The following is a 22,906-nucleotide window of genomic DNA, read 5'->3' on the forward strand; positions in this document are numbered from 1 at the left end:
GGGAATTAGCCCCAGAATCTTTCCCAGCCACATGGAAGATCTACCAAAGCCAGGTATACATTCACAGTTCAAGACAGTGGGTATACATTCATAGTTCAAGGCAGAGAAGTTGTCAGGGTGTATCATAAACTTCAGAGCAAAGCTGTTCTTGTTTTTCTTCAAATCCTTGTATTCGGTGCTTGCGGTGTACTTGTTGCGGTTGTCAAACAGCCAGTTTGGCTTTGCAGTATTTGTTATCCACACATACTGACAAGTTGTGTTAGGATAATGATAATGCTGTGAAAAAGGGTCTGATGTGGTCTCCCAAGTCTTTACGTAATGCTCGGTAAAAACTGAAATTAACATGATTGTAGGTGTATATAAAAGGAAAAAAAAGCCACTAGCAACTGATAAAAATCATTCTACTTTATTTGCCTGTGCCTCTTAACAGTGCTCTGTGCCTTGACTGTGCAAGCTTATTGCATCTGGGGTACTGCTTGGGGTGTAAAAGTTTGCAATATCTACACAAGTGCTTATTTCTCAAATGAAAAATGGAAAAATGCCTAAAAAGAGGCAGTAGAAGAATGTCTTTAAAAATCAAACTATTTGCTTTCGCAGTAGTATTTTCATTTATGTGGCCCGCATAGGTAAATTTAGTGTGATCCTAATATCCTGTCTTCTTCCACATCTTCATTTTTGGCAGAGAGCTTTACTTTATCCAGATCATGTTGCAGTTAATGAAATATCTGTGTTATTGACAGCATTCTGAAGTGAAAATTCCAACCACCTAATGTTTCTTTTTTTTTTTCTTTACATCAGAATGTTAACATGAAAAAAGCTTTTAAACTTTTTGCTATTAAACCCCTCCCCAAAGCCTTTTAATTCATGCTTTAATACTTCTTTCTAGAACATGAAAACATTAAAAAAAAATATGCCTTCTCTCCAGCAAAGACAGAGAAAACAGTTTTAAATCAGATTGAGCCTCTGCATTATGGGGACCATCAAATCCTTCACTCTAGCAGTTGCCTCAGCAGAGAAAATATATTAAGGTAGTTAGGATCATTTTAATTAGATTGAGGTCCCATGTATGGCTGTCTCAACTTTTTGAGGAACAGAGAAAGGGCAATAATACATCTCAAGGTCATCTCAGTCTCTCTAATAGACTGTGATACTCTAGACCAATTGTTAAATAGTGGAATAATTGAGTTCTGGGGTTAACTTGTGTCAGCACCCAAAGCAAGAAAAGGATTTTCCTATGTTTCTGGTTAGGATCAATCCTGCAGGTTTTCTTGCAGCACATACCTCAAGCACTGCAACAGATTGTAGGTGTGTGTTCAGACTGCATTAACAATCTCCTTTTATAACTGCAAGCAAAGTTTGTTCTGAAGTTATAAAGGTCACCCTACTAATAGCACGACTGGTTGACATGACATATAACCATGACCTATTTTATAGTTCTCTTCAAAGATTTTTAATATTCATCAGAGAAAGCCTGGGAAGTGGGTACTTTATTTACTCAGTGAAAGCTTATAAAAAAGCTATATTAAAAATTTTATATATGTCTATGATTTTAATTTATTACCCTTTCTTGTTGTTTCTCAAATATATTGTGTTCTGAATGCTGTTGACAGAGTAACAATGTTTAATTATACCACAAGGCTTTATTTATGAGCAAACCATTTCAAAAGGAAAAAAATGAAAAGATTCTTTCTCAAATTTAGCTCTGAAACTAAATTTGACCTGGCTGCCTGACGAAACCTTCTTTATTTAGCATGCTTGGGCAGGCAGCTCTCTGTCTCCTGAGAGATTAACATTGTAAGCAAGTTATGCAGGTGACTCAAATCCAGTTAATCTCACATAAAGAATGTTAATTGCATTGGCAATGGCATTCACTCTGATCACTTTATAGCTGCATAATTAGCTATTGGACATATTCAAGGGGTTGTCTGAGTGATACAAGTATAGGAAACAACATGAGACAGAACTTGTTCTTTCCTGATTCACACCGAGCAAAATGCAGGGATGATGGAAAAATGGAGATAGCAGTTACTGCTATTTGCACATCCTTGCTACGTGGAATCTGTATTTACATAGCTATTTATTTTCTAGCAACTTCTTAACTGTTTTGGAAAATACACAGTTTGAGAAGCTGATCTTAAACAAACATGTATGTGTACTCCTAAATTGACTTGATGTGGAATAAAGTGATTTACCTAATGACCTTTGGGCCATTTACTGTCTGGTCAGCTGGGTTCTCCTCAAAATGTGATAGAAATTTATTTTCTTATCTCCTGTATAGAAGCATTTAAAGCCACAAGTAGCAATTTAATAAATATGCATAAGTTCATTTCTTAACTATTTACAGGCAGCTTTTATAAACATGGTCTAAACCAATTTCTATATGCAGACCAAGCCAACATACAGGCACATGCAGAGTTATTTAAATTCAGTGTGGATGAACCAGTGTCTCTAAACCGCCTATGCAGGTGCTGATCTGGATCTACATTTCTTGGTTTAGGATCATCTGTTGAAAACCAAATACCAAAATGTAGAGCGTATTGTGCATGAGCTCAGAGCAGGGTCAGTCTGAGCTCTTCTTAGGAGAGAAGTTTTGAATAAGATAATATTGCAAACTTACAGAAAGTTTCATTAAGTTATTTCCTTCTAGATCCACGTAAGTACAGACAAACCAAGTGCATTGCTTAGCAGTAAACATAACAAGTTATGTTTTTGTTACTTTGTCCAGTTTTAATTGTTTTGTCAAACTAAAAGGCTTTATCCAAATTTTTCCATAACTGATTGGAAAACTGTTTGGTTGTTTGGTTTTTTTTTTAAATTGCCAAAATAATTCATTCATCTCTAAGAATGTTGAATTTTGATCAGTTGCGATGTGAAAGGGGTAAGTGGAGGGAAACGGGAAAGGTTTTGAAGGAGAGGAATGGAGGAAACTTTTTGTCCTAAGAAATGCAGGTCCCTCATACCGAATAACAGGGACTTAAAATTTGATGTGAAATAGCTGCACCATGCTGGAGATGTAATTTTTTGCTTGTCCAAAGAATTTTCATTAAATTTAGCCAATTATACACCTGTCTAAAAAAAATGAAATAAATATATGAATTCGTACACTAGAGACACCAGGTAGAATGCAGGTCTGAACAGCATTTTCCTGCTACTTCAATGCACTCCTGCTGCTGTCACTCTCCTGGAATGATGATTGGTTACTTCAACCAATTTTTCTTGTGTTAATAGCGTGGATGGGCTGTGTCTGGGTGCCTCAGAGAAAAGAAGCTCCAATTCAAGAGTAGTTCAAACACACAGCGGAGAAGGGTCAGTTTGCTGTGAGGTATGAAGAAGTGAGAGGCATGGATAGTTGGAAGGAAGATCGGACTTGTGAACTTGCTGGGTTCCAGCTGTGTAAAGCAATATCCTGGGCTAGGAGGAGACAAATTGGCTAAGGAAGCAGTCGGCGGCTGGAAAGAGCTGGCACAGTCAGGGGCTGGAACACAGAGGGAGTTGAGGCACTGTCACAAGCTGACAAAGACACACAGGTGAGGGTAGGATCAAACCTAGCTGGGGATTGGGAAGGGTCAGGAGGCTACATGCACAGGGAAGGAAAAATCTGATTAAGCACACTCAGGACAAAGAGCTGTAGTGAATGTTATATATGGCTTGTACACAGATTTGAAACGGGGAGTAAAGACTGAGATTTCAAGCTGTGGAGAGAGACTAGAACTGAATTTACTTGCCACAACACTGCTGCAACCTGCAGGTCCTGGGTAAGACCAGGAATCGGACAAAAGCAATGGCCTGGGAAAAATGGGGAGAAGAATGTCTGCCCCTTAGACATTTTTATCTCTAGCATCTGGAAAAATGGTATAGATTCTTGAGCATGTCTATTCTTCCGCTGACAAAATAGGTTTTCCCCTGCCAATAGGTCCCCCTGCTAGTATCATGGAATTCCTATGTGATGCTATCACTCATTTACATAATTATTAACAGGTGGTTTTGTGTTCCTTATTTTCGGACTTAATATTCTGATTTGTAGAAGTGGTGAACATTTTATCAGCTACAACAATTCAATGGAAGCTGAGCTCTGAACACACAAAATTGATGCTAGTTCTCAAAAAAAAAAATAATTGGCAGTTTTGTATCTCAGGTTGAGCATCAAAAAATGTAGCAGATTTTTTTTTTACTTTACTTTCTTAATCTCCATTACATCTCAGAGAGGAGCTATGAAAATAAGTCAATTGTTTATGAAGCATTAATAAAGGTGTAATTGAGGTCATGGGGAAATTAATAATTCTGTCTTTGAAGAGAAGTTTGAGTAGTATATCAGGAGGCCACCCACTAAATGGTACAACTAAAGCAAAATATTAAACACCTGCTCATTAAATGAATACCAACAATCTGGAGATGTTTGGGGAAGTAAAAAAGTATGTGATCATATAATTGCAACCAGTCTCATAAGCCATAAACAGATAGGGAGTGATTAAAGGGCACACAGACAGCCTTAGTTCTGGTACTGAGGTGCTGCATGCTTGATTTTGCAACTTTATTAATGTTCTTTCAGTGGTTTTTTTATTATTATTATTATTTGTATATAATAAACATGGATAGCCAATCCATAAACTCAACTCTATAGTTATGAAGACAAACTGCCTGAGGCAGAATCTGTTATTGCTTACATCTGTGTGAATTTTGAATAATTTTTTAATGACATCATACCCTTCAACTTGCTGAGAATGAAACGTGAAACGTAGTATGTAACCAGTTTTAAATGTCTTTATATTAAATTCCTGTCTCAAGTGGAAATACTGCTTCATATAAACCCAGTCTTATAAATGGTTTGACTCTAGAATAAATAATTTATGACAATAAAAGTGTGTTATGACTAGGAGAGGACAACAAAATTTATGCAGTCCAAAGGCAACTTGGAAACTAACCCCAATGACATCCTTTCAAATGAAATTACCGGTACTTTGAGTTTGTACCAGTATAACTGAGATCAGATTGTGGCTCTGCATCTGGAGTTTAAGCAGGCCTGTACAACATTAAGATGATTAATAATATTTGTAGCTGTGCAGGCTAACATAACAAGGGTAAACAGGACTTATTATTCAGACCTTAATTTAGTTTTCTGTGGTGAAGTTAGAAATGAGGATCAGGGAAGCTCTGACCTTTGTACAATAGTCCGCAACGGCCGAGATGCAGAACAGAGTTTACATTTTCTTCTGAAGCATCAAGGTATTGATTATGGCCAGAGGCAGGCTACTTCCACTGGCAGCTCAATATAGAGCAGGCGGCATCTTTTAGATCACACTCTGTGTATGCAGCGGTGCTGAGCCAAAACGTTTGCACAGCCTTGGAGACCTCTCTCTCCGCTCGCGTGGCAGCTGGGCAGCCAGTGCTGGCACAGGCATCCTTCTGGTGGCACTCAGCTCTGGCATGAGGGCTGGATGCAACTGCCCCTGCCTCTCCAGCCTGGCAGTCGTCTTCCGGGCTTTTTATGTACACCATCAGTTCCACTTGTCTGAATTTGTGGAGCTCAGCCTCCTTTCATCATTCCATGAATCGGTAAACAAAAAGATGCTGAAAAGTCAAAAGTGTTCATTTCAACCCTCTGACTCACTAAGGAATTTTAATGTCTCTTTCAAGAACGGCCCACGTTTCTCAGGCGACCGATCAACCAAGTGGTGCTGGAGGAGGAGGCGGTGGATTTCCGATGCCAGGTGCAGGGGGATCCCACACCCACAGTCCGGTGGAAGAAAGATGATGCAGACTTACCGAGAGGGAGGTGAGAGCAACATTCATGTTCCCCACACTTTCAAATTTCAATCGTTGAGTTATGCTGGAATCCCTCCCTACTACTTACAGTTTGTTATTTGACATTGTGGCCAAGGTTTATTTCCCATATTGCTGGTCTTTGGCACCACAACACCCATTCCAGGGCCAGCTGTGGGTTGAATTGTCCAGGTCATGGATTCCCATGGAAAGACGAAGAATGATGCGTAGGTGCTGTGAGCACATGAGTATTCACTGAATTTGCTGAAGAAAGTAAAGATGTATGAGTGATAGTAGCCTTGATAATAATGTGCTGATACCAGAAAGGAGAAAGCATGGCTGGAGAGTTGCCAAGCTGCTCCGTTGCAGTAGCAGGATGAATTAGAAGCAGAGCGCTGTGGTGGGTTTTGCTGGCTCCTTGGCTCATGCCTGTTAAAACCCGGAGAGAAACCTTTCTCCTGAGGAAACAAAAAAATCAAACTAGCAGAACTGGAAAACAAGGTTGAAATCTGGAACAGGCCCCTTGTGTTCAAGAGAGATTTGTTTAGACCAGATCAAACGTAGAAGATTCCAGAGTGAGCAGGGGATGAGAGCCTGTCCTATACAAGGGCATTAAATTAGCTTGGTTCCTTTCAGCTAACAAACAGAACAGAGTTTGGTCCCCACTTTCTGGAACTTTTTCTAGTTTCGATGCTGAATCATAATTAGATTAAAAGATCTTAACACAGAAATAAGTCTAGGAACAGGACTTAGAACCTAGGTCTCCACAACCCAACGAATCCTTCTGGCCCTGTGAGTCCTGATTCGTTTTTGCACAGTGCTTTTAAATTCAGCAGGAGACATGAACTTTTTTTCCATTTTTCCCCCACCACCACAGTTGATTGTTCTTTTCTATCAGTGCTGGTTATTCCTGGGATGCTGCCAATGGAATTTGTTGAAAGGGGAAAAAAATAATATATATATCTAAATGTTCTGTTCTTTAAACAAATGCTTTAAACACTGGACTTAACGTAGGCTGGCCACCAATGTTATTTCTGCTCTTCCAGTCATGATCTTAAAAAAAGAAGAGCTGCAATGATGTTTTGTGGCTAGTTTGTGTCAGCGTGCATTAAGTGCACCGTGAGCACACTACTAAAGTCGGCCTAACTGAAACGAGTTAGACGTCGCTGCCGGCTTTCTTTATCACAGCCTGGTTTACATCTTCAATCCAACAAGGTGAAGAATGTGGTAAGACTGTTATCTGGCGGTCTTCATCCACTTGCTAAATATAGTGTTTAATGTCCCATACAATTTCATGGAAACCAGTGGCAAAATTCCTCAGTCATATAGCACTTAGTCATGTTTGTGTCTTAGGCTATTATCTTTTGTTTCTCAATTTCTAAATCTTTAAAGAAATCCCAAAACTCAAATTGGAGAATACCTGTTTTAGTTCCCACATCCACAACACTGTAAGATGTCTTACAATTTCTCAGTGACATATACTAATGTAATGATACATAATCTAGAAAAATATTTCTAGATAATAAGTACAGATACATATGTGTGTATATATATATAGAAATACTTATATTTTAAAATTAATTTCCTTGCAATTTAAAGCAAATTTTAAAATTACATAGCTGTTTTGCTAATTATATTGATAGATATTGTATGCATGTAATACATAAAATAGTATTTTGAAGAGCAGACTTTTGGATGGTGAGATGAATTTTTCTCTTTGCTTGCTATTTTGCATTGTAGAGTAGTCCACAGTAAATACATTGTGCTTCTGTGATTTATTCCTATTGTTGTGCTACTTCTGTTGTTTTAAATCACATCTACATTCTGTAAGCAGAAGTAATAGAAGATGAACCAACAGTGCCTTTGATTAGGTTGCACTTTTATTAGGTGTTTTTTTTAAAGAATATGTTCCTTTCATATTTTACTGTGAGAAACACAGTACTATGTGCTTGATAATTTTTTCTGTAAATTCATGATTTATTTCTAAGGAAGAAGAAATGTAACACAAAGCATAGGAAAAGTTTTCACTGGGCTTTTAAGGAAAAGAAGAGAAGGTTCATCAGATACATTCTGATCATAATCAACTTCAGGCTCAGAAACTACTCACAATGTTTTGCAGTGTTTTTACACTGCTGTTTAACATTTCATTAACTGTGTTTTAACATCTTTAAGCAGAAAATGGGGGTATGTCTTCATTTATGTCTGCTTCCAAGAACGTCAGAGGGGTGGGTAAAGAAGGGGCAAGGTTGCAGAATCTCATGCTGGAGTCCACCTCAGGTAATAGAGGACTTCCGCTGCCCATGTAACGGGTTACCACCACCTGAGCCACATGGACTCTGGTCATCTAATCAAGTCCAACATCTACACTTCAAAAGCAAACACTTCTGATGATTGGGACTCTATGTTTTCTTTTCTAAAATGTATCATTTGTATAGCAAGATATGTAAACAGTGTCTTTACTGTCCTAAAGAGGAAAATTTCAAACCATGATGCTTAATCAAGGAATATAAATATCTAACACCTAAACATCTAAAAAAAAAGCTGTTGGTTTTTTTCTGGATTTTTTTAATGCAAGGAAAGAAATTTGTCCAGGTGTAGTCTTAATGAATGGATGGGTAAGAAAACAATAATATAACAATCTTATACATTAAGAAGAGAATTTCCAAGTTTTTCCTCCTTGATGAAGTGGGAGATATTTTTTTTTTCTTTCCTTTTTGAGGTAAAACCAAAATTACATTTCAGGTTCTGAGCTCCTGTATTTTAAGCATTTTAACATCTACAATGAAATATGAAACCCTCAAGGAATTCCCTTTGTTATTCTTCCTACCTGTGTAAATCCTTGTTCTGAGCAGATCTCTGCAGCTATTTGTCTTATAGCTTTCAATATCAATTTCCTGTTTCTACAGCTAACCATGTTCTTTGCACATCTGCCTGTTTTTGTTCTTTCAATAATTTATTTTTTGGCTTCATCCCTAGATTACAAGACAATTATAATAGGTACCTGTTTCACCAATTACTGCAAATTTTTAAATGTGTCTATTGTTAATTCAGCCTTCAAAAGTGTCTAGTTCAGTGATAGCAAAGTGGGATAAACTGGATTTTTGTATCCATTGTGTTTCTGTTATTTGCTCCTGGTGAATCCCAGAATCAGTGATACTGGATCCATAGTCTTTCAGAAATCTGTTTTTCCATCTTACTTCCTTTTAGTTTTTTTAGCGACACATGTGAGAGGAAAGAGAAAAGTAATCCCAGTAATTTCTGGTGACAAATATAAACAGCATTGCTGCACCGATTAGTGTGTTCAGTAATAATTGGAAAATAATCTCAGGCTGTTACAGTTTTAATTATAAAGGTCCCTGGTGAACTGTAAGCATCTCCAGTTGCATTTGCATTGAATGAGAACAAAAAGGCAACTTCTGAAGAAATCATTATGTTTGAAAATATGAGTAAAAGAAATTTAATTTGGCCATTTTCTTGAATTGTCTATGTAATTACCCAGAACTTCATGAATAACCATGCTTCAAAACTGAGAACAGAGGGACATAAGTTTATTCTGAAGGTGTAAAGCTTTATTCCAAATTTTAGCTATTTTGAATTGATCATCTAAACCAGCTATAATAGTCTATATTTTTATTTTAAAACTTTAAAGTGGTTCTTATAGTGGAAGTTTTCAAAATACCTAGGAAAAATAGCTCTCACTAGCAGTCAAAGGAAGTTACTTGTCCAGTGTCCTGTAGACCTGACTTGAGATAACAAGATGGTGGTATGCATCGTGGAGCTCTCCTGGGTACGGCTGGGCAGGAATTAAGAAAGCTATAAGGACCAGGCAGAAAGAATGTTGTGACTTACGTATGCTAACTGTTTTCATAGTTCTGTTACGTTGCTATAAGGATGAACTAATTAAATTCTTTAGACTTGAAAGTTCTTTTTAAAGCTGAAACCAATCCCAGCAAATTAATAACTTGCTATTAAAAAGGTTGATATTGCACCAGCAGGGAGAAACAAAGTTCAATGTGAACTCTGGGGTATTTAAAGGCGTTTTCCAGAAGTTGTCATTTTTGAATCGGTGACCCAAGACCGAAATGAATTGTGAATCAAGGGTGGAGGTGCATGGTGTACACTTTATCTTAATTGCTCTAAAAATTTAGCATCACGGTATAGCTTCCACAGTATAAAAAGGCTAGGGAATAGTTAATCAGGTGTGACTCATATCAGACTACTGCAGGTGAACAGGATATTGTGGGGTCACCAGTCCTGTGCCTTTGACTGAAATCCTAGTTTCACTATTTCAGTGGTTGAGTTTCATTTCACTATAAGTGACACAAGGAAATGGCACAAAAGTTTTACTAAAGCAACTCAGACAATTGTGACCATACATAATGATCAGGACCTATTGAAAATTGAATAAAAATTGTATTTATACATCGAAGTCTTTTTCCAGCCACATGTTCAGGTAGCCTTCCCTTTGATGTCTGCTTGGCAGAAATTAGAGATTATAATTTCCTGCTAAGGAGCTGATTATCTCCTGTGTGGTGAGAAACTCAATATGGCCTGTATCAACTTTTAATTCGTCTGCTTTTTAGACCTGGTAACAGCAAGAAAGTTATATTATTTGGGAGCCTCCAGTATAAGAGTGGCATATCCATGACTAGCAATTTAATAAAATTTGAATAAGGTTTGTACAGTGTTTCATGTCTTCAAAATTTTCAAGTGAAGCCGAAGAAAGCAGCTGCATAGCCTGTAATTACATAGCAAGTAATACAGGAGGGGGGTGTATTTTTTTTTTAGGCAGTGAAGAGATTTTCAATTACAAGTTAAAATTTATGACACATTATAATAACTGTTTAAACCTTTTACATAGAAGAAGCTACCAGTGCCAGCTCTTTGGGAGAGTGAGGTTAGCTCAGCAAATGTATTTTTCAGTTGCCTTAAAAATGACTGAGTAGCAATCACATGGGCCTTCTTTTGCATTCCAGCCCAGAACAGCTGGTTTAGCTCAGTAAATACATCTTTAATGAAATTACAACCTGCTCTTCTAAGTTGCATTTACAGGCACTGTCTGATTAGATGAATATTGTACTAGAGATGAAAAGTGGCAACTGCACCAGCAGGAAGAGGTATTTGTTTTATGCACCACCCACGCAATGGGAGTGCAGGCAGAAAAACCAAGAGTGTTGCTTCAGAACGAAAATGGTGTGTAGTTTACACAAAGAATATTGCTAAGTGTTAAGAGATTGTAGGTTATTAAATGAAGCAAAGCAGTGACACACAGCAGTGACAATCATAAACAGCAGAGTAAGCTTTCTTATTTACTAAAGGTTAGGAATATTTGTTAAAAATTATTTGGGAAAATGCATTCTTAAGTCATAGATTTAACTTATTTTAAGATATGTGTTAGCTCTAACAACAAAAGTCTGTGTAGAAGTTAGACTTGTTATGTTTTTAAAACAGGCACCTTTGTGCCTGAAAAGTGGTTGCATATGCATAGCCTGGGCAGAAACACTGTCATGTTTCTGATAGGTGTACATTCTCAGTAAGTACTATAATTTCTGTGCTTTCCTCCATGGCTTCTTGTGAGCTCAGTGCTAAGGGTAAATGATAACATTTAAAAAATGTCTTGCTTTCTGCCAGATGCAAATCTTTGAAATGGATTTAAATGCAACTGACAGCAAACCTTACCCCCATAAACTCAGAAAAGTTAGATTTTTTAAGAAGAGATCCAGAAATGAAGGGCCTGATAGAGGCAATGTTCTGCATTTGTATTTCACCACAATCTGTATTGTGGTGGGTTGACCCTGGCTGGATGCTACGTGCCCACCAAAGCCACTCTACCACTCCCCCTACTCAGATAAAATATAACGAAAGGCTCATGGGTCAAGATAAGGACAGGGAGATCACTCAGCAATTACCATCACAGGCAAAACAGACTCAGCTTGGGGGAAAAATAATTTAATTTAGTACCAATCAGATCAGAGTAGGATAATGAGAAATAAAACCTACATCTGAAACCCCCTTCCCCCCGCCCGTCCCTTCCCCCCGGCTCAGCTCCACTCCCGGTGTCTCTACCTCCTGCCCCCCCAGCAGCGCCGGGCCGGGCCGGGGCTGGGGTCAGTCCCTCACAGCTGTCCCTGCCGCCCCTGCCCCCCATGGGGAGGCTCCTCACACTCTGCCCCTACTCCAGTGTGGGGTTCCCACAGGAGACAGTCCTCTGCAAACTTCAACCCTTCCCACAGGCTGCAGTCCTTCTCACACTTCTTCAGTGAGGGCTTCCCACAGGGTCACAGCCTCCTTCAGGCATCCATCCTGGGGATGGATGGACCCTTCCCATCTGCCCCGAGGTCCTCCACAGGCTGCAGGTGAATATCTGCTCCACTGTGTGCCTCCATGGGCTGAAGGGGACAGTTTTCCTCACCATGGTATTCACCATGGGCTGCAGGGCAATCTCTGCTCGCTCAGTGCCTGAAGTACCTCCTCCCCCTCCTTATTCACTGACTTTGGTGTCTGCAGAGTTGTTTCTTTCACCTGACATCTAGCCAGGGTCAACACAACCATGAACACAGGGTAAGGCCCTGTAAGCCAGAGAGACGGTAATTTTTAAGAATAGACATGGTGCTACATAATTCTATTTATATTCTGTGGATGGGATAGTGAGGTATTTAACTACAGCCTCCTCTGGATACAACCAAGGGGAGAATGACCTTTCAATGAAATACGAGTTAATAACACTACGGCGCTGTGTGCTTTGGTTGAGTTAATCTCTGTGCAGATTGTAACAAAATGCAGTCTAATGTGTATTGAAAATTAATTAGAGTAAAGAGTGTGTTTTAGTAGTGTAATGGATATAATCTTTGGTTACATCAGCAAATTTCTGTTGCAATTAATAACAATTAATGGTTTTAAATAAAGGGTCAGGGAAAAGGATGTTTTTCATATTAGCTGTATTGCATGTACTATTCATCACTTCTAGTTAGATCCAGTATGATTTGCATGACCATCTTTTGTTTCCTAAGCTAAAGCATCAAGGATAGATTAAGTCCCTTTATGAGGAGCATAGGGGAGAAGATTGGACGTTCTTAATAGCTTGTCAAAAGGAGACAGTGAAAGAAAGAGGTTTAATACGCTATTTGTATTCTTATGTACATCTGGAGGGAGTGGAGGCAGTTTGCTGGGGACATTATCTTGGGTTTAATGCAGCACATGACTGGCACAGGGCAAACTGCAGTGTGACTTGCAGAGAGTCCGTATAACCTAACACCACAGGCAGATTTCAGCAAAGGGCAATGTAAGTATCTTTTCAGCAGTTATGGTGAATCATTTGAGGAAACTTCTCCTGTATAAAGCCAGAGATACCACTTAGAGAGAGAGAGATGATGGGGGGTAAAAGGGAGGTAGGGAGTGCTTAATTTTCATGTGTATGTAGCGTCAGGATGGTGTACCCCAGTGCTGGTGGAGTACCCACTCCTATTGTTCTTTAGCTTGAGTATCCTTCTTCTATGGTTGATATTTTGCCTGTCAGTAATCCCTTCCTGTTTTGTAAGTGGAAAAATATTCCTTACAGTTTTATGAGGAATACATGGCCAAGCGAAAGCGTAAATTAGAGTATTTTTTGACATTTTAAATCCATCAAGGCATGGCATTGAATAAAGTCCTGTAAATGCATCATCCCATGGTTACCCCAGAGGTCTATAGTCTAACCCAGTAGTTATCTGCCATTCAGTTTGTATGAAATATTAAATGCTGTGAGCAGAAGTGTTAGTTGTGTGGCTCTTCTAGACTGATCAGCAGAGAAACAGTTAATAACATTGACATTTAAATTGGCTTCATGTTAAGTGTCAGTTCTCACCACAGAGCTGAAGAAGAGCTATTGTTTCAGGCAGTCTGTTTGCAGATGCATGAAAACAGCCTCCAGTTGCTTACATAAGGGTCAAGGTTGGGAAAATAGCTTTACAACTCCACAGACAGAAACCATAAAGGAATTGTGTCAAGTAGCAGTCCTGCCTGCATGTTTTCTCTTTATGCTATGTGAACCATTGGTGATCTATGAAGCGATCACTGGCAGTGCACTTGAGATAGGACTGTCACAAGATAATGTGTGATTTTTTATTCTCTCTTATTTAACATCCTAAAATTGTTACATTTCAGAGAATTAATGAAGTCACTAGCAGAGTTCTGAAACAAAATTTAATGCCAGTAGTAGCAGCCTCAAACATGGATATCTCTGAATTTCCCACTCACAGAAGACTACAGTAATGAAATTGTCTTGCATGAAGACGACCCAAGAAAACTTATTGTAGAATTTCACTCAAAATACTCATTCTGGTGCTTGAATCTTTCTTTAGTATCAGAAAAGCAGAGTATGCTACGTAGAAGCTTAGTAATCGCATAGTTTATGCATTGTATTTATAAGTTTCAGAATATTGAGGTAGCTTGCTTTCTTGAAAAGAGTGAGGCTATAAAACAGTTTAAGCTCACTATTATCAGTTTATTGCCTATTAAAATTATAGAGTGAAAAAGTAAAGATAGTTAACTATGCAGTTTTTCTGTAAACGCCTCAGGAGAATAGGGAGAGGGAAGCTGGTAGTTATGTTCAAATGGGAGTAAGATTCAAGATCTCTGGTCACAGCATCATTGATGCTGCTGGAATAGCTGGCCTGCAGGGATTTCTTTTGCTTTAACACATTCCATCCCTGCATGGAATTCAAAAGTTGTCATCTCAGTTAAAAACAAACAAACAAAAACTGTCAGTGAAAACACTGCAAGGTTAAAGTTTTAACCCTAAGAACTACTATCCAGTTCCTATTGGTAAGTCCTGTGTTGAAAATTACTTAACAGTAACAAAATGTACTTTTTAATAATATGAATTCTGGCTCATCTGTAATGTTGAAGGCACTTTCATTAAAACATTAACGTGATTTCATCTGTATTTACCACTTCAAGGTTGGTGACTGATTTGAAATATAGATCAGAAGATATTTCAGTTAGTTTTCTGACAAGTTTACCATAATCATTCATCATGCTTAAGGCAAATAATAATAGACAGGCTGACACAAATTCTGTTTATTTCAAACTGCTCATAATCTGTTTGCTCATGTTAAAGAAAATGCATCAAGCCATATTTAGTGAGTGCAAGATGCCATTCTGGGCTCAGATCTTCTTATCGTGTTCCAGTCCTTGCAGTATCATTTCAATTTTTAAATCAGAAATGGACAAAACCAGTGTTTTGCCTTTCCTTAAAATTAATTTCAGTGGCATGTGCTGAGTAGATAACCTTGAGAATCAAGAGTGCTTTTCTGGTGGATAAATTTATGACATAGGCATTAATAATACAAATCTCCCCAAGTGCCTGACAAACGTGTCTCATCTGTGAGGGAAAGGACTACTTCTGGTGATAGGAGGATAGGTCTTCATGCCAAGTCATTACATGGTCTCTTAGCTCATACTTCCACTGACATTCCAGTTTTTGAAATGTGGAGCTTTGTCTGGAACTAAAATCAAATCAGAACCCATTTTGGGTAATTATCATGTGGTAATTCCCTGTGCGTACTTCTCTGTGCAGAGATGTGGAAGTAAAAGATGAAGCCTGCATCAGTTTAGATAGAGTTTACCAAGTCACTTATTCCCAAGCATATGTTTTGTTCTTAACTTCTGTTTGTTTCCAAATTATTTCAAAGAGAATAAGAAAGCAGTCTCGTTTTTCTTTCCTGGTTCTCTTCTGAGTGCGTGGGTACTGATTTTGTGAGGCACTAGTTACTTGCAGTCACATATGCATGTTTGCAAGTAAGAGTAGTACAGCGTAGTGTAATACTTCCCGAGAAGTTGGAACACACGATTTCTTTGGACATAGGTAGGGTTTCACAGTGTTGGCCCAATGACTGTAACTGTTGTATACATCTTTTATGACATATAGGCCGTTTTATTGAACACCTTGGTTTAAAGGCACAGTGCCGTGTGGCTTTGTGGTTTATATTATTGCAATTGAGAGTGTCTGCTATAAGAAATTACCAACAATCTGCTGATCACAACCCATAAGAGATTTTGGACTAAAGCAGAACCTGCTGCCAGCATATTTTAAGAAAACCAGAATAGTGAATAGTAACCTGTATCACTTAGCTCTTTTCCTGATTTGTCAGAATAAGGTTAGTGAACCATTTTATATGACCACTACATATATGCCTCACAAAGAAATTCGGGGTAATGTCACATTGCCTTATACCTTTCTCTGGTGTGAGTGGTGTAGCCAAAGAATAAGGGGGAATTTGGACATGTAGATGTGCACAGCAGCCGTCCTGTCAGCACTCTGGGGATAGCTCCATGGCAGCTCAATTCATTATAGCTGTGAGCAGTGTCAGAGCCACCCAGCAACAGGCAGCCTTGATTTCAGGGGTACAACGGAGTGATTTGAGACCAGTGCACACAAATATACACATTCATGCTCTCTCTGTTGCTGATTCAGGTTTTGCTAGGGACAGTAAACCAGAGACCGTTTTATCTTGTGTTCCTTTCTTCTTCCACTTATCAATGTATGGGATGAAAGTGGGGAAAAAAGGCAACGTTTCTTGTCAGGGAGCTGGCGATAGGGGTGGCTGCATTGCCGATGTGCATGTGAGCTCTCCATTCTGCTTCTGGATCGCACTAGGCTGAGGCAGGTAATGAGCTCATGCTCGTGTCTCGCTGCAGCTTCTCTGTGTCTCCCTCCATCTGGCACAGAGAGTCTGGGAGCCAGTGAAAAGCTGTGGCACTGTGCTGGGAGCTGAAGTGCCAGCACCACAAAAGAGAAGTGGAGACAGAAGCTTAAGCCTCCTTAACTACCTCCTGTTTACTACGGTTTTGGCTAGTAGCATCTCTCTATTTGGCCTCCCTAATCATTGATGTTGTGAGTAATCTTGAAGCTTTGTGCATGGTTTGCAAAATAGCCTGGCAAAGGGGCAAAAGAAAATAGAGCAAAGTAATTTTTGTGCCATCTCCGAAAGAAGAGAAAGCCTACAAATTCTACGTACAAGATTCTATTATATTATTTCTTTTTTATTTGCGGTAATGTTTTAGAAGAAAATAGGTGCCTGGTATAAATTGATGTAAATGTTTTGAGGCCAGTGACATCAGTTTGCAACAGTTAAGATGTGACTATTTGGTTTGCAAATTCCCTCTAGCAAGAAATATGACTTTTTGATTTGAATTCAGTAATGCATTCTCACAACTTTAAAATACATTGCTGAAGCATCTGCATCCTTGTATTACCATATAGGCCTACTTGGATATCTAGGAATATAATGACTCCAGCTGCAGATACAGTTTTGCTACCTGTACATGTGAAAGACAAAGAAGTGCATATATTTTTACGCATAGCTGCATGCACATTTTTGAGTATCTGGACATACAGGGATTCTTTGAAGCACTCAGTAAAATGTATATAAAACACAAAAAAAGCATATTGCTAACTCTCTCTACATTCAGTACATTTGGTTTCTCTTTTTTATTTTAAATTTGATAACCATGAAAATGGGTGGCTGAGTATGGACAGATACATATTTGAATGTGGGGGTGAAAAAATGATAACTGTGACAAAACCAGTTCAGTTCAAGATTGCTCTTAGATGCTTAAGCCGATGCATGAATCCAACCTCAGTATATTAATTTGTGATACTTAAAAACAGTTAAAGTGTTTTGTTTCATTTCTTATTTGGTTGAGCAGATGGTAATGGTTTTGACACAATTCAGTTTTTTATTTTTCTTCTTTTCTTGGAAAAGACAAGGCTCTTTTTCCCACTTTGTCACAGCTGGTTACCAATCAATCTCAATTCACGGTACAGTGATGATAGCACATGTTGTTCAGGGGCCAAATCTGATTGGGTTGCATTTTCAGCAGTGTTTCATATTAAAAAAAAAAAAAAAAAACAACCAAAAAAAAACCCAACCCAACTGTGTCTGTATGGCAGTGACTGTCAGCACACTATTGTACAACTGTCATTAATCAAAACTAGCAACAATGAATGCATTCATATGTGCCAGAGACTGCCAGATTTCACTCAAAATCACCCAATTTCTATTAGAATTTCCTCACCAGCAGTGTTTTCTCATCTGCTTGTTGTTTCTCGGTTTCTTTCTTCCTTTCCAGTCCGCTGCCCACCCCTTGCTTCTCAGTTAATTAAAGACAGACCTGCTCTATTACTTCTAGAACAGAAATTATGTAATGTGGTGCCCAAAGTGGCTGACTAGCTGTTTAGAAGACCTCTCCCAGCTCAGTCTGATGGCTGAAGCCTAAGCTGAACCGAAAGGTTAAGCTTCTCCAAATGTTTAACAGAGAGAAGTACTTAAAATCAATTAGATGCCCATAAACATGTGACACTGATGTCTGACGCCCTGTGTTTTTAGCTGAGTGTTGGCATTAATTGGCTAGGAGTCAGCAATATTTGGGCAATATGTCAGGAGGTGTTTCTTGACACTGCACATACATGGAAGGCATTGCCTCGGTGCACTGGCAATGTTACGGGCCAGCTTAACCAATATGCTTTGGTTTTCCACCATTCCATCATCAATCCAGGAGTCTGGTAACCTCTCTCTGTAATTGGTATTAGCAGCTGGAGAGGGCCTGATCCTAATTCCCAAGTGTTTGGTAGCACTAACCCAGATGAGAGTGAACTCCAGAAACTCAGGTGGTAACATCTTGCTATAGGAACATGATGCTTTGGGATGGAGAGGAGACAAGACGCTGTTCAAGACTGCTCAAGTAGATCCTTGACAAACGGAAAGAATATTCAGGCTTCCCTCCTTGATACTTCATGGTCCCTTTCTGACACAAGTTCCTTGTGCTGCTGTGGATCAGGCTAAAAGCCAGGTTTTTTTCCTTTCTCCTTCCTGCCCGCTTCATTTGTAAAAGCTCTTCACTGAACCATGGTGACTTCTGGGGACAATGTGGGTGGAACAGATGACTGCGGGGCAGCGTATCAATACTTCAGGACAGCAGGTGGTTACGATGTCCCATGGGTCCATCTGTTTATGAAACTAATTGCTAGATGGCACGTACTGTCAGGGTGGTCCAAAAAACCAGTATGGCCTTGTTGGAGAAGCACACTGGGAGAGCTGGACCTCTCTGTGAAGTAATTGATAACTGGACCGTGATAGTGACATGTTTACGCCACCCTCCGTTTCATGACCCAAGTGGGGGAGATGATGGCTGTACCCTTACCCTGCGCCCTGGCATGCCATGCAGCTGGCTCCTTCACCCTGCAGCCTTTGCACAATTTGCATGATTGGCAGGTGCAAACATAAAGCCTCCAAGGCAGCTGGTTGGCATGCCGGCACGGGCGCATCGGTGAGATGAAGAAGAGCGACTCAGCTGCAGCCCACGGTGGACTGAAGGGCCCTGTCCCAGGCTGCCTGCATGCCAGTTCAGGCAAACACTCAATCACATGCAGTCCTGCTGCCTGTCTGGTTTTGTCTCGGCAGTGGTAAGTAAACCACAGGGACGTTTTTTGTCCTAAAAAAAAAATATGAAAAAGCAATGAAATAAATGGCTAATTGTTGTCCAGCTTTATAACTGTGATTCCGATATCCAACTCATATATATATTACAACTGATCTTAGTTTTCTCATCTTACAGGAGCTGAATACAGCTTTATATTTTTAGTTCCCTAGAGCTGGCCTCATGTCAAGAAAATAGGCATTTTCTCTCGTCTGCAACTCTGTGGTGACCAAAGACAAATAACTGCTCCATCGTTGTGGGATACTGTTGTCATATTCTTGAGTTTTTAAGGGAGACATTTTGCCTTTTCTCTCTTATGAAAGCAGTGATTTCTCTTTGCCATTGACCAGTGCAGCACAGCATGTAAAATGACATAATTTGTGAGCAGTTGAGAAGAAATGTTCCTCAGCTGCATAGGGCTCTTGAATATAGTTACAATAGGTCTGTACTGCTCCAGGACCTGCATGTTAAGTTCTCTAGAATCATAGTATTTTTCCTCCCTCCTCACGGTACTATGCTAGCAAAAAAAATGTCCCAAAAAGTTTCTGAAGTTTTCCATGGCATCTTATTCTTCCCCTTGGCATATCTCTCATTTGTTAGTTAAAGTTGGGGTACTGTATATATATCTCATTAAGTGTAAGTCCTAACAAAAAGGGTATTATATGCTTTTATGTTTATCTCTGACAGAATAGTTAACCTCAGTTTGGTCAGAATGAAGCTGTACTTTGTTGTGCTGACTGTGAAAAGACGTCTTTACTTCTCTTTATTCTTGGAATTGCCAGTAATGCTCTAATTAATGTTGTAAGCTTTAATTAGACACAGCAGAACTTTAAATGTTTCAACATGGAGGATCCTTTGAGTTAAGATGCTTTAAAGTCTGTTAGTACAGTGTGCTCTTTACAGAAAGAAACCACTAGCAATACATATTATGTACACAGAAATGAATGTTTCAGATTCCCAAAGCATTTTAAAATGCTTATAGAGCCTCACAACATTCCTTTAATTAATTGCATTACAGTCTTATTCATCAAAACATTTAAGGGTGCTCTTCCATATGATTTCCATCTGTTTGCTGAACAAGTCTACAAAGTCTTTACTGTATAAAAAAGAGAAGGTAAATTAGTTCTTCTGAAGTTACACCATGAGCGTGTATACAGTGACAAAGAGTATTGACATCTCCTGAAGTCTCGATCTTTCTTTAATTTCATGTTCCAGTTTCACTATTTGATACATGAGAATCTGAAGCTAACTTTAGATTCAAGGTGACTTAAGGTATCATGAGCTTATTATATCTAGAAGAGATGGTACTGAAAATAATTTTTAAAAAGTGTAAAATATCCACACTGAAAACTGGGGTTTTCCTGATTTGGGAGCCAAAGAAATTACATATAAAATAAAGCCTCCTGTTGACTTTAATGAGCTTTGGATCAGAGCCTAAAGTAGTTTGTTAAGCATGACTTCTGCAGGATAATAACAATTAAACTGAAAATATTTTTCTAAGTGTGAGCACTCTAAATGCCTTGAGAATGCATGTTCACTGCATGCTGAAGTACTTTGTATTATTTCAAGTTTTATACATCCCCATAGTTTTAGAATTATCACAACTGTAGAATCAAACAAACAAACAAAGCGTAATCAAAGTTTCTAATTTATTTTAAGAAGAGGCAATGTTATTGTCCACTGTTAATGAATCATTTTGTAGTATTTCTGTGAAATTGATAAATCTCCTTTAACGTGTCTCTTCAATAAATGTCACTTTTCAGAGCTGAAATATATTTTTTATTGTTTGTAATTGTGTCATGTCAGATCCTACCAACATGCTCACAGCTTCCCTAAAGGGTTGCTGCTGTAGAGAAAAGCTATATATAAAGGGAAATTTCCAAATCAACAAAAGGTAAAATGTGTAGCTCCCATAGTTAAGGCATGATAAACCTGAGCTGTCATGTATTCATAACTGATGTCTGATAGCTTAATTTTCTCTTATTGCTCTAGATCAAGGACAAAGTGAATGATATTATTAATAAAGCCCTAATACTGAGTGAACATAGCAATACTAATTTTATGTAAAGTTTTTAACTAATGCAGAGTGCAATAAAAATGTCATGAAGATTAATGCTTGGTGGAATTATCTAATGCTAGATAATAATTTATCTTCCAGAGTTGGCTCCAAGATAGATTCAGACTGGCACATTCCAAGTGAGAGTTTTCATTCACTTCTATTCTCCACAGAAAGAGTTCTCATTCTTCTTCTGTAATGCAGGTATGACATCAAAGATGACTACACTTTGCGCATTAAGAAAGCCATGAGCACAGATGAAGGAACCTACACATGCATTGCTGAGAATCGAGTTGGAAAAGTGGAAGCTTCTGCTACCCTCACTGTGCGAGGTGAGTGTTCCCGTGGAGGGGAGGGCCTGTGTCCTATATGGATAAATTGCTTTCTGACAAAATGGGCCACATCCTTACCTGGCATTGTTTGGGTTTCACACACCCTTTGCACTTGCGGGTGCTACACTGGTTTACCACAGAAGTGAAATCCCTGTCCTGCTGATATCTCAGGCAAAATTTTAATTGACATCAATAGGATAGGATCTCCCTGCAGTTAAAGAGCTGTTCCAATGTTTTGGTAATTCTTTTTTTTTTTTTTTTATTGAAGAACTAATGCATATGTATACATAAGCAAGCACTACTTAGCCATGGGCACAGACTTTAATATGTGAGCCATCAGTTTAAGCTGTTTATTCACCTTCCTTTCTTTAATAAGTATGAGTATAGTAAGTGACTATGTTTGTTAATGCTAAACATAATGCAGGTAGTATTATTATGTGATTAGCTCTGCCATAATTAAACTCTCTACCATTACTCTTTATCTGAAAGATAAACCCTAGCCAAAGGAAAAAGAAAATCCTAATTAGATTTTGTAAGTATTACGAGGCAAAGACTAACATATTCTCTCCTAAAATACTCCTGGTCTCTAGCATCCACTCTGTTTATGGGCTGCTGTTTGATGTGGTAAGGAGGTTTTAAGAGCGGTAGAATAATGAGTTGCCAAAATGTCTTTTGTGACAGTAGATATAGACATACTAAAGATTATGGGGAGAGAAAAAGTTTGCAGGCTAATATTTCCATATGAGTAAATAGAATATAATAGTTATTACTTCATTCCAAAAGATAAGCAGCAATTTGGCTCAATGGATATCATGCAGACACTATTTCACAGTTTAGTGGTGCATGCTGACGGTTTTCAGTAGAGCTGTGAAAGGTTAATAAAAACATTTTTAGCTTTATCTGTTCTCCTCTTTTCATACACATTAAATCAAATGTTCAAAGTCTCAATGGATTGCTTTATTAGAACTGGGGTCAACTGACCCAAGAGGCCAGCTTCCATTTCCATCCATTTAATGCATGGACACAGTTCAGTTTAATTTGCTGAATTCAAAGGGAAAAAAAGCACCAAGTGGCTTTGTAGTGTGTGGGGGGGAGATGTTAGTATATAACAAAGAAAAGAGAGTATTGTGATAATACATCCGTTAAAATATTACCTCAGTGTTCACTTTAGACAAAAAGTGATAATGCAGGTCTTCCCATTTTAAGCTGAAGAAATAGGTTTACCTGGTACATGCTTGTGGAAGAGATTTCTCTTCTATTTTTTAACATGAGAATAGTCACTACAGTGAAGTCCCAGAAA

General features: G+C 38.6%; 1 protein-coding gene across 11 annotated transcripts in view; it reads left to right on the plus strand.

The window, feature by feature from the left end:
- Positions 1-22,906, plus strand: part of ROBO2 (roundabout guidance receptor 2) — a 482,707-nt gene that overhangs the window by 337,474 nt on the left and 122,327 nt on the right. For 8 of the 11 annotated variants that reach the window (XM_056328413.1, XM_056328404.1, XM_056328412.1 and 5 more), the window contains exons 5-6: positions 5,635-5,773; positions 21,479-21,606. In XM_056328413.1, the coding sequence (XP_056184388.1) occupies positions 5,635-5,773; positions 21,479-21,606 (267 nt within the window). Of the gene's footprint in view, positions 1-5,634; positions 5,774-21,478; positions 21,619-22,906 lie in introns of all 11 variants that reach the window. The other 3 variants (XM_056328409.1, XM_056328411.1, XM_056328405.1) reach the window with 1 other exon arrangement.

This window comes from Falco biarmicus, chromosome 2 (assembly GCF_023638135.1).
Source record: "Falco biarmicus isolate bFalBia1 chromosome 2, bFalBia1.pri, whole genome shotgun sequence".
Lineage (NCBI taxonomy): Eukaryota > Metazoa > Chordata > Aves > Falconiformes > Falconidae > Falco > Falco biarmicus.